Below are 17,015 nucleotides of genomic sequence, written 5' to 3' on the forward strand. Positions count from 1 at the left end.
AAGTCCCCCCTAATTTCAAAATTTTTATAACCACACAAATGCTATGGATATTCAAGATCACAAATTTCAAAAGCCATCATTTCTTTATTAAAGTTGTGCTAAATCAAAATATTACAAACCAAGTGAAATGGAAGGAGTGACTTGATATAACCGATTAAGCTACACGGATAATGTAAAATTTCTTTACAATCTCGATATCTAACTCACTTTTGAAAACAATTTGGCCGCTTGGATTTCGTTCAAGGCTGATTGAGTAGGTGACCTAAAAATAAAGGTCATCAATTTAAAAGAAAAATCATTTCTTTAGTAACTTTAGAAGAAAGGTCATCAAATATGAAGAATAAGCATTTACCTCATTTTCCCCACCCAACTTAGTGGACAAATTAGGAGAGTTCCCCGACCAATCACCCTTTGAAACTCGTAAATTACATACAAGCATGCATGCCTCAACTAGGGGTACGGTTAAAAGAAAACAGTTAACCACCCATATTATCCATTAAAAAATGGGTGGGATAATAAATTTTTTAAAAACGGGTCAAATATGATTAAGAACCATATTATTCATTTAGAAAATGTATAACCAATAGGTAACCAATAGATAACCAATAGGTCTAACTTTTACATTTGTAAAGCCTCAAATTGGGGGTTCCTCAAGTTAGGGAGACTAAAAATTCTCCCAAATGTGATCATATGCAAAAAGTCATAGATAATATAGTTACCCATATTATCCGCCGGTTAACCTGTTTTTTATCCGTATTAAATATGGGTCGGGTCGGATAATTTATTTGTTTTTCCATTACCACCGAACCATATCCGACCCGACCTCCCGTTTGCCACTCCTACGCTCAACCAAACCAACGAACAAAAAGTGCTAGGAAAACCATCACTAAACTCCTATATTTTCAGGATGGCTTATCACTTTTTTTTTGAGTTGCACCGGGTGTCCGAGTCTCTAAGAGCCCCGACTAATCCCGAGGGTGCATAGGCCCTCGGCAAAGAGTTTCCCGCAAGTGCACCACGGTTAATTCAGGTTTTACCCAGTCCGATGGCCCTCAGAAATTGTTTACACCCAGTGAGTTTCGAACTTGAGACCTTGAAAGGGAGCAAACCCCAAGGCTCAAGTCTATTGCCACCAGGCCAACACCAGGATAGCTTATCATTTCTGGAAAGAGATTAATCAACCTTAGAAAATATCGATTTAGAACGATAATAATTAGAAGAGGAATCAACTATTATAGTGACCACAGTGCTGTTATAAAGCAAGCCAATTAGAGCTGCAAAGTTCCTTTTCTGATCATATCGCTGAATATAAAAATCAACTTAAAATTGCTCCACATATAGCATCATACAGGACTCATCTTCACTCAGAACTAACGATGAATCCCACCTACCCCTCTGAGCTTCTTACCTTGTTTTTCAAACCAAATAAGTTTAAACTGCTAAATTTCATCATTGAGCAAACACTTACACTTAATAAGAAACTAAGATTCATACCACACTGATTCATAATTGAATTAGAAACTGATGTCAATAGCCATACAATGAATCCTCCAGGAATTCACGAGCTATGCTTTCTGGTCTTTCAAATCAGTTCAGACGTGAACCGCCAAAACAAGACGTGAGAAATCAGTCTTTTCTGAGCTCCATTTCTTCCCTACGAATACCATTCACATTTAATATGACTATCTCCAGCCTGTCACCCTGCAAAACAGAAGCACACGTTCCGAAAAAATGGATGATAAATCAACTCCTACGTAATCATCTTGAACAAGACCTCACGGAAACCACCAAACCACTACATAAAAGCAGAATACATTATTGACTTACGGTGTATATATCCCTTTCAGTTGCTGAAGCAAAACATGTTTTCACTAAATCAATGGCTTCTGATTCAGAAAGCGGAGTAACAGCATCCTGTGCAGACCATGGAAGCTTTTATTAGACAGAGAGCATGTTTTTCATTTCTCCCTCGTTCTTTGGATGAAATACACAGATGTAAAGAGTAGGTAAAGAGTAGAAAGTGATAAACATTTACAGTTCCTAGAACAGAGAAAAATTTGTAGTTCTCTCCCTCACAGGAAGGGAGACTTAGAATTTAAAACTATAAGCAATTATCCCATTTTCTTGATTCCAAACAAGAGAGAAGAAAATCATTTACTTCTAATTTTCCCTCTTTGATCTTTCCCTTCTCTAATTTCTACCCAACTTAACAAGGACATGTTTGCTTTTAAAATAAACATTTTAGTTATCAACTTGGTTTGATTTCTGAAAAGTGAATAAAACTTGGCTTGTTTTTCCTCTCAGAACATGTGAGATGTGTGGGACCCACCGCTCGCCTACCCGTTTCTTTTTTCAAGTAGAGGGCATCATTTTCCAAATACAAATCTGTTCCAATTTTTTGGCCAAGTTGTAACCTTTTTTTTTTTTACTTCAACCTGATCATTTTTTTCCTTGGAGGGGAGCATGCGTATTTTCATCATTTTCTAACTAAATTTCTTTTTGGCCAAGTTGAATCTTTTTATCCTTCGACCTGATAACTTTTTATCCTAATATACATGAAGTAGTATCTTCAGTGTAGCAGTATCTAAAGCAGGTTATTAATTTCACCCATGCCAAAATCTCAGCAGACTCTTTAGGGCTTCGGTAATATTTTCCCCAACCCAACACCACTTTGCCCCCAAACCTAACCAAAAACCAACTCCATATCAAAATTCAAACACACACAATTGTTTTCCAGAAACAAAACAAATGTTGGTCACTAAAATTAAACCAAGAAACAATTCTTTAATCAAAAGCCACCAAAGTATTTGTCTATGTAACAAAAATCTGACAAATTCAGTAATGAACAGACCTTGGCAGGCAGCAAGAGAGGGCTGGGAGATTTTAGCTGGTTGTCCAGGAAAGGCATGATAAGAGTTGAACCTGAACCTTGAGAACTGTACCCTACCCTCTCGTAGGATCCAACAGCATCATATGTGAAAACACACCCCTTCCCTACAAGGTTTTCAGGATGAAATGCAAATAAGCTTCTTTATCAGCCAAGAATCAAAATAAGAACCTTAAGACATCATTTCCACCTCATAAAAAGTTACCTTCACTGTCAAGGCCACCTAAAACATTGAAGGAGTAGTAGGGGAAAAAGCGTTTGTAGTATAGAGTGTTCGATAGTAGCTGACCCATTGCTGGGCAGCTCATCTGTTTGTTGTGCTGATGCTGATAGATCTATTTCCAAGAACAAACAGCTGAATATTATTCTCAATTCCATAAATATCTAAAATCCTGAAGTCTAAATACAGATGATTTCAATAATTAATATTGCATATCCATTTCAAAATTAAGCCCCATAAAATTGAAGTACATAATACTCCTCTTCTGCACAAGTTAGATGACCTGCTCCTAGGGCACAAACATTAAGAGAAAAGCACAAAATGTGTAACATTTTGTGTAGATTTAGGGAATATGTCAGGTGTAGGTTACAGTTTAATTTTAGGTAAGGAACTCTATGAGCAGAGTGAAAATGGGTGCTCCACAACTTTATCTGTTGTGCAATGTATATTAAGTTTTTTCTTTCAAGGGAAGTTGCTAATAAAAAATAAACGAAAGGAAGATATTCAATTTAGAAACAGAGCAATAAGTTGCACCGGATAAGCCTTCCAAAGCAGCTGTTTGTGATTACATGTTTTACAGGAAAGGAGTAATTAGCAAACAATGTATTGGGTGTTCCAGCAGAATAAAGGTAAGTTTTTCTTCTGGATAACTAAAGATTTAGTAATCATCTAATGAAATGTTAAATGTCAAACAAAAGTATCAATTTATCATTGAAAATATTTTTAATAAACAAGCGATTTTAGGGTTATTGTTTTTCACAATTGACATAATGACATGTTTTATCTTCATATAAATGTATGATAGGATATGACTTCATTTAGAATCTTCTCATTGTTAAATTGCAAGACAGGATAAGAGGAAGATAGACACATAAGCTCTAGGGCATCACTTTTAGTCTTTTGTTTCCTTCTTTTTCAAATAAAGCGGACTCGTTTAGATATTATACCCCACAAAGTATGCTGCTCTAAATAGTCAAGTTGGCTCATACATCAACTTTGGCTTCTAATAATATTTTGATCCCTTAATATACGTAACATGGGACAAAGAAGATGGGTGATTTGACTTGAAAATGAGGGGAATTGGCTTTAAGCTATCCTTCTTTCCCTCCTTTCGTATTCTTTTACTTCTTTCCTCTCTTCCTTTCTACTTTGCTGCCACTCCAGGTCGTGCACCTTCGGCTTGCCCTTCTCTTGCCCCCTGTCCCTTTCCCTCCCCCTATTGTTTTGTACAAGCAGTTTTGGTCTTCCTCTCTGTGTCCTGTCTAGTATACATAAGTTCATCGCCAGTCTAAGACACTCGAGTAACTTCTCAACTATGTTGCTCCGACCCTCCGAAAATGTCGCCGGATACGTGTCGGATCCTCCAAAAGTAGTGTATTTTTGGAGGATCCGACACGGGTGCGGCAACATTTTGGAGAGCCCACGCAACATAGCTTCTCAATCATAAGCATAAATTGAAGAGTTCTAAGACTTCTCAGGTTATAAACAGTTTGTGTTTCTGACACAAAGGAATAAGTCAGGAGAATAAAAGCTCAAGGCTTTGGCTCTCCACAGGCTTAAGTACTCCCACATAAAAACCCATAATGAATAAGAGCCTAACCACAGAAAATCAGTAGAACTCAACAATAAAAAAAATGAAAATCAGTAGAACTGCACTATTGATTTTTTGTTTTTTTTTGTTTTTGGTTTTTGTTGATAAGTAGATTTTTCCATATTGAAGTATCCACGAGGATTATTTAATACAGTCAGCATATTACCAGATGCCGGGATGCCAAAACCTTTTGCAAAGCTCTCACATCAGCCTGAAATCCAGAGGAGGCCATCACACATCTATCCGCGCTGCATACCAACAAAGTAATAATTGATATAAAAGGCTGCTACAGTCAAAATAGTAGGTGCATAAAGATAGTAAAGAGGAAACCTCTAACTACTTGTGATATAAGGTGTAAGAAAAATTTCTCCTTGCAAAATGGGTAATATCAATTCTTTCTATCCTATCACAAGAATCCATAGAAGGAGGTGATATATCTGACCATCAATCAGTTGCAATACAATAGTATGCCTAGCCCCTTTTGCAAAGATAGGTACGGACGCCTAGCATGACTTTTAGCATAGAAGAGAAGAAATAAGACCAGCTCCAGCCACACCTAATACTTTCTACATATAGTATTACAAAGTAGGCTCCTATAAACTTTATATATCATCAAATAGAATTAACTAACAAAGAATCAAATCTCTCGAGGCTTTAAATGGATAGACTTTTCCATAAATATTGTCAACATACTGTCTAAGAACAAGGAAGGGGGTGTGTTGGTTTATATAAGTCATTTTTATTGATATGAACAGCAGTAAGAGGGGGATGGGGATCAGTACAAAAGCAGGATTTTGCTCCATATTTCCTACAAGGAGTCAATATAGCTCCGCAAGGTGTCAAAATGCTTTAAATTTCTCATCTTACACCAAAACGCTAAAAGCTGTTAATATTTATATTTTATACAATGAAATGCAGCTGCTTTGCCTTCAAAACATTTGGAATCCTTTCCCTCCATATTGTCCATTATGCACAGATGTAGGTGCTCCATGTTGCCTCAATGTGCTTCTTTATCTTCTAATTCCTCCAAGCGGTAAAAGTGTACTCCATATTGCTTACAATCACCCGCTTTGTGCCAAAAACATGGGTAAACAAGCCCCATGTTTGCAAGCGTACCAGCAATGCAGAAATAAATGCTCTGAGTCTTCCGCAGCATCTTCACACAGAAAACATCTGCTACACATTCTTATCCCTCTCCTCTACAGATTTGCTTGAGTTAAAACAAGTTTTATGTAGTTCAATCCAAGTGAAACATGCAACCTTTGGAGATTCTTTACTTTTCCACAAGGTTTCTGATGGCCATTGATTGTCTCTTACAGTGCTGTTTAATACACAAGGTTTTTCATGGCCATTGATTATCTCTTACAGTGCTGTTTAATATCTTTTTTATAAGTTAAATTTTCTTGAATCTAAAAGCCACAAGCACTAAAATAGTGCTGGGCAGTACAACTTCCAGAGATTACATCATTGTCATTCCTGCAGGGATCTAATAAATTCTATCAACTTACCCTCATTATTATATTTATATAAGCTAGATTACACCAAGAAGCAAAATTACACAAAGATCTAAACTGCAACATATGATAGATACAGCTTTGTTTCAGAACATCTCCTGTTTCTTTCTGCCAAATAGTCCAGAAAACACAACCTGGAATAAGCTCCAGATCTTTTTCAGCTCCTTGCTGTCCCTGCAGAATAACTAGCTAATAAGAAACTTCTTAACGGTTGCTGCGATGACCCATTTGACCCCAAACATATTGAAAAATAACTGCCAAAGCTTACCAGTGACTTCAGTGTAAAAAAGATGCCCGGTTCTGTTTAATATTTTATAGCATGACTTCACTGTATAAAGCCCATTCTCTTTTGTTTTCCTGATATCTATCATCGAAGCTTCCATATTTCCAATGAGTTGTGCCACCATCTTAATCTCCCAATCAAAGAAAAAGGGCAGCCCGGTGCACTAAGCTCCCGCTATGCGCGGGGTCCGGGGAAGGGCCGGACCACAATCAAAGAATTACTAAAAAATGGAGGTTCCATCTGTTCCCTACTCTACAATCAGCTACAGTTCCTTCTTTGTTCAATGCAAAGCATATAAATCTGGGAAGGTCACCATTAAAAGTGAATATTCCAACCGTACATCCTTCCACATCGTTATTTTCTCTCTATTGACTACTTCCAAATTTAATTAAATTCTGAAATTCTTGCCATAAATTGTAAATGTTCCTCCAAACAGTAACACCATAAGTCGATCTGCAGATTCATGTGCTTCAGAGGTTAGGCCAACCAGTCTTTTGCCATAATACTTTCTTCCATATTATCTCTTCCTCACCACTAAACCTCCAGAGAAGTTATCTCAAAAGAACTATAAACTTTTGGCATCAATCCGGACTTAGATAAGAACAAAATATAATGGAAGCAAATGATCCATATAGACAATTCCAATTAGTTGGGATACCTTTTTGTTGTTTTCTTTTTTACTTTATTTTTGGGTGATAAGTAAGCAAAAATTTCATTACTCAACGAGAAATTGTAGGGAGGGGCGCAAAAGATTTGCAAATCTGTCCTGTCTGTTCATGAAAACTTGCTAAAAGGTATAGTGAAAGTGTGAAACATCTACTTCACATACATCAGTGAATTAACACCAGATAGAGAACTGTTAGAAACATCCGTACTTCAATTTATATGCAGTTCTTTCAGCCTTCCTTCGAATCATCTGTAGTCTCTCTGTCCAGTATCCATGGCACACACATGTAATGATGTTCCAAAATCCTCTTCTGCACTCATAGCAAATGAGATTGTTGATTGGAAGATAAAATCTGGTGAAGCTGGGCTCTTGCTCAAGCTTGATGTTGAGAAAGCCTTCGATAAATTAAGCTGGCCCTATCTCATTTCAATTCTCAAGCAGATGGGCTTGGGGATAAATGGATTAGATGGATCAGATACTGCATCACCACAGTCAAGTACTCTGTCCTTGTTAATAGAGGCCAGTGGGTTTTTTCTCTCCAAATAGAGGAATCAGGCAGGGTGACCCTCTCTCCCCCTTCCTCTTCATTTTGGCTATGGAGGGTCTCAGTAAAATGGTTGACAGAGCTAAGCAACTACAAAGGTTTGAAGGGTTTACTGTGGGCAACAACAGGGGTATTCCCATCTCTGTTTCTCACCTTTTGTTTGCTGATGATACACTTTTCTTCTGTGGAGCTGAGAAGTCTCAAGTCCTCTACCTGGATCTTACTCTTATGTTTTTTGAGGCAACGTCGGGCCTACATATAAATATGATCGAAAGTGTTATTTACCTGGTGAATATAGTTCCGAATCTGATGGAACTAGCTGGCATTATGGGTTGTAGTACTGGCACCTTTCCCGCCACTTACTTGGGCCTGCCCTTAGGTGCCAAACACAAGTCTACTGCGATTAGGAATGCAGTAATTGAGAAGTTTGAGGGAAAGTTGGCAACATGGAAGAAGCAGTACCTATCTAAGTTGCTCGGACTCGGGTGCGGGTATCCGATACGGGACGGATCCGAGTATCGGATTCGGCAAAATCTAAATTTTAAGATTCGGGGGGCGGATCCGGATATGGATACGGGTGCGGATTCGGCTAATAAAAAAAAGAGCTATAAAAATATTGTAAATTTTGAGAGATATTCTGTGAAAAACTTGCATGAATATTGTAGAATTCAATCTTTCATTCTCCAAGATGGACATTATTCTTTCATTCTCCTAAATCTATTTTATTTTTTATTTTGAGAAATCAAAATCTCAATTTTTCTACCAAATTTGTCGATGGACTCCGGTCAAAGTGTCCGAACTCAGTTGACTGAATCTGGGACGTATCCCGCTCCCGCTCCCGTCCCGTCTCGTATCGGGACGGGGACGACACCAAAATCGAAGAGTCCGCGCAACTTAGGTACCTATCCTTTGGGGACAGACTAACTCTTATCAACAGTGTACTGGATAGTATCCCTACCTACTTCATGTCACTCTTTCCCATCCCAGCAAAAGTCCGGTTGCAACTTGACAGATTAAGAAGGAACTTTCTATGGGATGGCAACATCATCAATTAAAATATCCACTTGGTGAAATGGTCCAAGGTCACACTTCCTAAATCACTTGGTGGACTTGGTGTAAAAGATCTAGCCTTGCATAGCAAGGCCATGTTGATGAAATGGCACTGGAGATTCAATCAAGATGATGTTGGTCTCTGGAAAGAGGTTATCACGGCCAAGTATGGGAGACTTAACCACTGGTGCACCAAACCTGTGAGATCACCCCATGGCACAGGGCTACGGAAACACATAAACAGCTTACGGGAAGATTTCTTCGGCAGCACATACTTCCAGGTTGGAGATGGGACCAACATAAAGTTATGGACAGACAAATGGCTAGAGGATACTATACTAAAGGAAGCATTCCCAGATTTGTTCCTTATTGTAGATAACCCAGACTCTCTCATTGCTCACAATAGAGAGGTCAACACATGGAATCCCATTTTAGAAGGAATTTGCATGACTGGGAGGTAAATGAGTTCATTGACATGATGAAAACACTGGAGAAATGTTCAATCAACTCTCAGCTAAGTAGCAAACTGAAATGGGGCAACTCTTAGGATGGCCTTTACACTGTTAAGGCAGGGTATGCTAATCTTTGCTCTAATAATTTGATGATTGATCTTTGGCCCTGGAAGCTAATTTGGAAACAAAACTTCCACCTAAAGTGAGCTGCTTCAGCTGGTTGGCTCTAAAGGGTGCCTGCCTCACCCAAGACAACCTAATCAGAAGAAATTTCCAACTAGCAAACAGATGTTTCATGTGTCTGTCAAATTCAGAATCCATTAACCAGCTTCTCCTGCACTGTCCAGTGGCCACAGACATCTGAAATTTTGTATTTTTGGATTGAAATGGACTATGCCATCATCTGTCAGAGATGCCCGTGCAAGTTGGAGCTTTAGGAAAGTTGACAAGACCATCAGAAGAATATGAATTATGGTTCCTGCTAGCATTTTTTGGTGTATCTGGACCGAGAGGTATCGTAGATGCTTTGATGCTGTATCAACTACAATTGGCTACCTGAAGGCTAGATGTTTGGTTAACCTTTTTAGTTGGGCTAACCTCTCTCCTGTAAATAACTCTGACGTATTTTTGGACTTTGTCAGCTCTCTAGTTTTGTAGCACTTCAATTGTAAATGAGCTGATAAACTTTGCTTTGTAATCTTTTTGCATCTTCTTGATGCCTTTAATGATATCCTGCTTACTTCATCAAAAAAAAAAAAACCTCTTCTTTATTTAGGTATGATTACAAGATTCCAGCATAGCAGGAGGAACAGACAAATTCTCAACTTTGTTAGTAGCATTCTTTCTTGTTGTCTAGTGGAATTCCATAAAATAAAGGAAGGCATACTTAACACACATCAATTAGATGAACCCCTTTGCTGCACGCGACAGTAGTTTCATTCCTTTTCTTAGGACTTTCTTTTATAACAGTTGCATCCGGCCATGGAGCATCTCAATCATTTCATAGACTTGCATCCTCTCACCGGTGCAGGTACGGTGTAACTCTATCTAGTTATGCTTACGTAGATGTGAAGAAATCGTGTAACTCTTTTCCCCTCTTCAATGCTTTGAACAATGTCTCTCATGGTCTTCATTCCAGCTTCATCAGCCTTGACCACACCCTCCATCAACCTTTTCTTAAGACTTAGTTATTGCTGTTACAGTTAGGCTAAATCTGGTGTTTGCAGGTGACTTTTTAGTCTGGTTAGAAACTTGTATGTCCTATACAGATATGTTTGAGATCATAGGCGAATTCAGGATTTGAATTTAAAGGTTTGAGTTCAGGATTCTACCACAGTCCATGTGATTTACGGGATTGAAAATCTATTTTTTTTTCTTTATTTATTATGCTTTTTTACACATATACAGGATCTGAGCCAAGCTAATGGATGAACCCATAACATGTACACTAAATCTCATCTTGCCTGAGATATTACGGAGGTTACCAAGGTAAAGCAGAACAGACGAGGATTCACATAACTGATCCTAACTAGTTTGGAATCGAGATGGAGTTAATCTATTGATCATTGATTGATTCTATCTAAGATATAAGGATAATCCAGAATATTACAATTTCAAGGAGATAAAGAATGTAATGAGACTTGACGGCAAGGCAACAAAACAGCACAAGTACAGAAAATGAATGCACATTAAAGGAGATAAGATGAGGAACATACAGTTTAATGATCTTGGAGTAATCGCGAGTTAGAATGTTGTAGCCAGTAGACATCCTAGTATCTGCGGCTATTACACAATAATCTGCACCTGCTACCGCAACACATGTTCTGCAACATTGCAAAGATGAATTTTTAAAATTTAATAAAGAAAATAAAAAAGAGGAAGAAGCAATTGACGCTGATAATTCCATTATACATTACCCTCCATTGTTGTCATAAGGAGACCAGTTAGCTTGCTGCTTCGTCATGTTGATTCGCTCCGTGTGTGTGTGTGAGAGAGAGAGAGGAAGAAGAAGAGTGATTGATTCGTCTTCAGCAAGACATCCGACTGTAAGTAGTGGATGGGCTTTCAGTCATTGGGCCTTCCAAGATCCATTTTTTGGGAAAATTTCACAAATAGCTTAAAGCCTAATTATCCGGAGAAATTTAAAAATAGCCAGATTTATAACTGGTCGTTCAAAAATAGCCCAATTTCAAAAGTAATCGAAATTTAGCCACTTTTTATGCAAAGATAAATCTGAGCGAAAACACTGTTCAAAATCCAGAAAATACTCCAGTATATTATGCTGGAGTTCCAGCATAAGTATACTTGAACTCCATCATATTATACTGGAGTTCTAGGATAGTATGCTGGAACTCCAGCATAATATGATGGAGTTCCAACATAAATACACTAGAACTCCAGCATAATATACTGGAGTTCCAGCAAGTATAATGGTCCAGTGTAATATACTGGAGTTTGGAGCACCAGTGCTCCAGTCTCCAGTATATTATACTGGAGCCAGCAAAGTATACCGGTCCAACATAATATGCTGGAGTTCATACACAAGTGCATCGAACTCCAGTATATTATGCTGGACCGGTCTCTATTGCAGCAAAACGGTGGCTATTTTTCATTGACTTGGTAAACGCTGGCTATTTTTGATTGACCAGTCCGAAAACTGGCTATACCGTGCTATTTTTACCTAATTATCATACGTACCTATAATTTATTTAAGGTCAAATATATAAGTAGCCCCTTAAACTTGTCCAAAAATTTCATATAGCTAAACTAAGGCTATGACCTATTGAGCACTTCATCTCTATTTAACTTGTGTTATTAGACACAAAAAACTAAACGGGCAAGAAAATAGAATGCGTGACCTTCACACGCCAATAACATGGCAAAGAAGCCAATAAAATGAGGACACGTGGCATCTCAAAAATGAAAAAGATTTATTAGCATAATTTTTTCAACTCTCCCCGCGGTTCTCTTTTTCTTCCCAGAAAATTACTTGGGGTTCTCTAGCTTTAGAGCTGTAGGTGTCACCATTCGCTAATGGTACGTAGCGTAAGTCGATGATGAAATGGGAGGACATGAGGGCAGGCAAGATTCATCAGGTTCTCGACGGTGGATCGAAAGTTGGTAGTGGCAGCCACATGCAGCGCAGTTGAGCGAGGTGGGATCGATTGCAGTTGTATTCTGCGATGGCTAAACTCACCAGTCACCACGTTGTATTCTTGAAGTTTTCCTTGTGAAAATTTGTGTGATGAGCCAGTATCAAGCTTTACTGGTGAAAGGATCCAGAAATTTGTGCACTTGTGAGTGCAGTCATCCATTGTTACAAGCCTAGGTCCATTGTCTTGGTTGTAGATCAAAGATGTTTTCTTTTTTGTCTTATATTATTTTCAATTCAACATTTAATCTAGTTTTATGGGACTTCGCAAATTGGGATTATGTAAGTAGATGCCGATTTGGTGTTCCAAATTAGATTGTGGCCGAATTTTAAGGATAAAAAATGGAGTTTTTCAGTATATTGAGGTTGTAGGAGTAATGGCATTTGGTTTCGTTGGTGAAGAAAGCGACTGTTTAAACCTTTTTTTTACCTAGTAACGCGCTCAAATTAGGTGAAAGTCAGTCTTTGTGCCAAATCAGCTTTTTGTGTCTAATAGTACAGTTTAAATAGAGATGGAGTGTTTAATAGGTCATTGACTTAGTTTAGGTGCCTATATAAAATTTTTGGACAAGTTTAAGGGGTTGTCTATGTATTTGGCCTTTATTTAATTATCATTCATAGCTATTGTTCAATTATGACCAGTTACAACTAGGGTAAAAATATAAAAATACAGAAAAGTAGAATACTCTTGAGAGTCGAACTCAAGACTCCCACTTACTAAGTAGGTACTCTACCAACTTATGTACGAGAGCTTGTCGCTCTCTTATTTCTGTTCTAAATAATTGATCTATTATTTTCTTAATACCGGTAGATTTACTATAAAATTCAAATATAGCTACAGATTATAATTTTTTGAAAGTATAGCTATGATGGTAGGATAGAAACTCATGTTTTTAGCTACATTTTGCACTCTAATTACTACACTTTGATTTTATTTGAGCCTAATTGCTAGTACTTTGTACTAATTACATGTATTATGCTCTGTAGGAGGTGATTTCATGCAAGGGGCAATTTTGGAGCTAAATTGGATGATTGGGAGTTTTGAAGTTTGAGTCAAAGCTTACGGGATTAAATCGGGATCGCGTTCGGGGGTCGAGGACCAAGTTTGGATGTCGAAAATTGAGAAAAATTCCTATTCTAAGAAAAATGCACTACTGCGCAGCGGGCCTCTAGTGCAACATTCCTGCAGAGTGAAAAAAAAATTAGCTCTCTGAAAAATCCCATGTGTGTGGCACCTGCGGCGCGTGGGGCGCCGCATTAGTACAAAATAGTGCCCAACTTTTCCCATTTCGGCTTGGAAAGGGTAGTTTCATCCGGGCTTGTTCCTACAAGGTATAAATACACCAAAAAAAGTAATTTTAAGAAGACTTTTGACCTACAGAAGATTAGAAGAGCATTGGTGTGACGACCCGAGGTCGTTTTGAACACTAGCCTTAATTTATGTGTTTCGAGACTTGTCATAGATTCATTTGATGTTATATAACTTGCGTGCGTGGTCCGTGTCGCTTTTCGGAAAGCTTTTATGTGAAATTTGGAAGAAAAAATGATTTTTGACTTAAAATGAGGCTATAGTTAACCACTATCAATGTTTTAGGTAAACGTCCTCGAATCGGTGTTTTGACGATTTTGATAGGTTTGTATGATATTTTTGGACTTGTACGCATATTTGATAAGTGGGTATTTTACCAACTTATCTCGTCTTTAAATTTAGATTTTTGCTACGTTTGGTTGATAAAATCGTGTGTTTAATGTCATTTACTTCTATTTTACAGGTTGTATGTGATTTAGAAGTAATGGTGAAGAAACCAAGTAAAAACCAGTCAAAAAGGAGCTAAAATGGACAATGGAAATCTGCCCAGTGATTTACCCTTCGCTAACGCGAAGGTCTAACGCGAAGAAGCAGAAAGCCAGACCTTCGCGAACGCGAAGCAGCAGAACTCAACCCTTCGCGAACGCGAAGGGACAATCGCGAATGCGAAGATGAAGGAAACGAACATTCGCGAACGCGAAGGTGTAGTCGCGAACGCGAATAGGAAACTGGGCGAAAAAACTGGGGAGTTCTGGAATTTCACGATTTTGACCCCAAACCATTTAATACACAAACCAACTCATTTGTAAAACATCTTTGGCTTAATTTTCAGTCTTTAGACTAGAGAGAACAAGTTTGAAAGCTAGGGTTTTTGCACATACACTTGAGTTTTGAAGATTTGAAGCTTTTGGTTAAGAATTTCTTACTCATTTGTGCCTTTTCATTTCCTTCCTTTGTATTGAATATCTAAGTGTGTAGTATTTATTTCAACACTTGAATCTTGTTTATGGGAATATTCATAATTAAAGTGTGAATTAAATATCTTGTTGTGCTTATGTATTGAATGATTTTTTAATCTTTTATGAAGTGAGTTATTGTTATTTTCATTATTCTTGTTCTTTAATGTTTCCAAAGGGATTAGCTAACCCTAGGACTCGCCCATTAACTTCGAATTAATTTTGAAAAAGATTATTTGGGGTTGGGAAAGATTAATTAACAAGAACTTGAGGCTTTAACCCTCATTTTATAGATTCTACCTAGGGATATGATTGAACTACTTGTAGCCATAATCGGGTGTGCTTAATCTCCTAATTGTTTTAGGGATAATTTAATTAGGAAGTCTTGTTAGTCTTTGGAAGAAGCTAATATAGAATTATTTCCCGAGGTTAATTAACATAAACTCGCTCATATTTGTAAAATCGTAAAATACATTGGATCGTTACTTGAGTGTAATTCCCCGTGTATCCATACTTGTAGCATTGATCATTTTACTTGCTTTTTAGGTTAGTTTACATTTCCGTATTTAGTTATAAATATTTTCTAAAAACAATTCTAAGTGTTTGGCATTGCATAACAAGTGATAATTCTCTTACATTCCTAATCGCCTACATATTGTTCTCTGTGGGATTCGACCCCGACTCATAGTTGGGTAAATTATATTGCATGCGACCGTATCCATTTACTTTTTAGTAGTGGATTTGGACGTAATCAAAATTTGGTTGCGGTCCCGAGTGACCCGCGCGCGTTTCAGCGCATTACGTAAAAAGCTGGACAATGAGTTTCAAAGTTGAAATTTTGAGTTTTAAGGATTGATTCTTGATATTTGATGTTAATTTGAAGATTTGAGTTAGCGAGCGAGTTTGTGTGATGTAATTATACTTGTTTGAATGTTCGGACTGGAACCCAAGGGGCTCAGGTGAGTTTTGGATGTGTTACGGTTGGATTTAGAACTACTGATGCTTAGTAGTTGTTGGTGTCAAGTTGCAGGTTTCGCATTTGCAAGAACCTGATCGCAATTGCGAGCCTCGCATTTGTGATGTCAGGCTCGCAAATGTGAACATCAGTTGGGGGCTAGTCTTCGCTTTTGTGAAGAATGCATCGCATTGCGACCTGGAGGTGGTCTACATTTGCGACCATTTTTGGAATTCTTGGACTACTTCGCAAATACGAAGCATGCACCGCATTTATGATGGCTAGGGACTTCGCAAATGCGAGGTCCATGTCGCATTTGCGAATTCTGAGGGTCTGATGCGCTGATCGCATTTGCGATCAGTGTTTCACAATTACGGACATCACAATTGCGAATAAGTGTTTGCAATTACTACATATGTAGATGGGTAAAAGTTTACAAAAATGTGACTTAACTTATTTTACACTATTTTTTAACCCTAAGCTCAATAGAGGTGATTTTTGAAGAATACTTTCTCCCAAATTCATTGGTAAGCACCTTTAATTAGTTTTCAATCAATTTCAACTACTTTTCATGAATTTTTAATATCAAATCTATGAATTTCGAGGTACAAATTAAGGGCTTTGGGTAGAATTTAGGAATTTTATAAAATAGAAATTTAGATCTCAAATTGAGGCCAAATTTCGAAACAAATCACATAACCGGGCTCGGGGGTGAATGAGTAATCGGGATTTGGTCAAATCCCGAATTTCGATCAAGCAGGCCCTGGGTTGAATTTTGTTGACTTTTTCAATTTAGCTAAAGATTGAACCTTTTTCATTCGTGGGTAGTTTCTAAAGCTTATTTTGTTGTTTGAACGATAATTGACTAGATTCGGTTGGTTTGGGGGCTTGTTCGAAAGGAAAAGTCGTGGTTGATTGTGATTTTGTTGCGAAAAGAGGCAAGTGTCGTGGTTAACTTTAATTTGAGGGAATTAAGGTAGAATCGAGTCTATTTATTATGTGAACTATGTGTTGGGGCGGGGTATATGCGAGGTGACAAGTGCATATGTGTTGTCCATTGGGATAAGCATGCGGGTGGAAAATTTTATCTTAATTTTACCATGTTATTTCCTTTACCATGCCTTCCCTGCCTTAGATAGATTGCTTATTCTTTGACTAGTTGCTTTCAAGTTATTTTCTATATTGAATTGTTGAGATACTGGGTGTTGAGAACGTGGAACTTGTGATTGGTTGTTGGCTCTAATTGTGGAAAGATTCTCATATGACGAGTGGAATTCAATAGTATTGTTGAAGCATATTTACTTTCCACCTTCCTCGATATTTGTGTTGTTGTTGTTTGGTGAGAAAGAGTGAAAAGCACGAAGGGTGTTGCCGTGCCTCATTTGCATATTGTTGTCATTGATTGAGTGAATGTGAGATTAAAAGCACGAAGGGTG

At 37.8% G+C, this 17,015-nt stretch overlaps 1 protein-coding gene across 1 annotated transcript; it reads right to left on the minus strand.

The window, feature by feature from the left end:
• Positions 1-1,268: 1,268 nt before the first annotated feature.
• LOC109237177 (proteasome subunit beta type-1) lies at positions 1,269-11,237 on the minus strand. Its single transcript, XM_019403444.1, has 7 exons — positions 11,125-11,237; positions 10,924-11,031; positions 4,865-4,946; positions 3,093-3,222; positions 2,852-2,994; positions 1,828-1,914; positions 1,269-1,701 (listed from the first exon to the last, which is right to left on the minus strand). The coding sequence occupies exons 1-7, from the start codon at positions 11,169-11,171 to the stop codon at positions 1,627-1,629; spliced, it is 672 nt and encodes a 223-aa protein (XP_019258989.1). The 5' UTR covers positions 11,172-11,237; the 3' UTR covers positions 1,269-1,626.
• Between the last annotated feature and the right edge of the window lie 5,778 nt (positions 11,238-17,015).

Source organism: Nicotiana attenuata, unplaced genomic scaffold, assembly GCF_001879085.1.
Source record: "Nicotiana attenuata strain UT unplaced genomic scaffold, NIATTr2, whole genome shotgun sequence".
NCBI classification, from domain to species: domain Eukaryota; kingdom Viridiplantae; phylum Streptophyta; class Magnoliopsida; order Solanales; family Solanaceae; genus Nicotiana; species Nicotiana attenuata.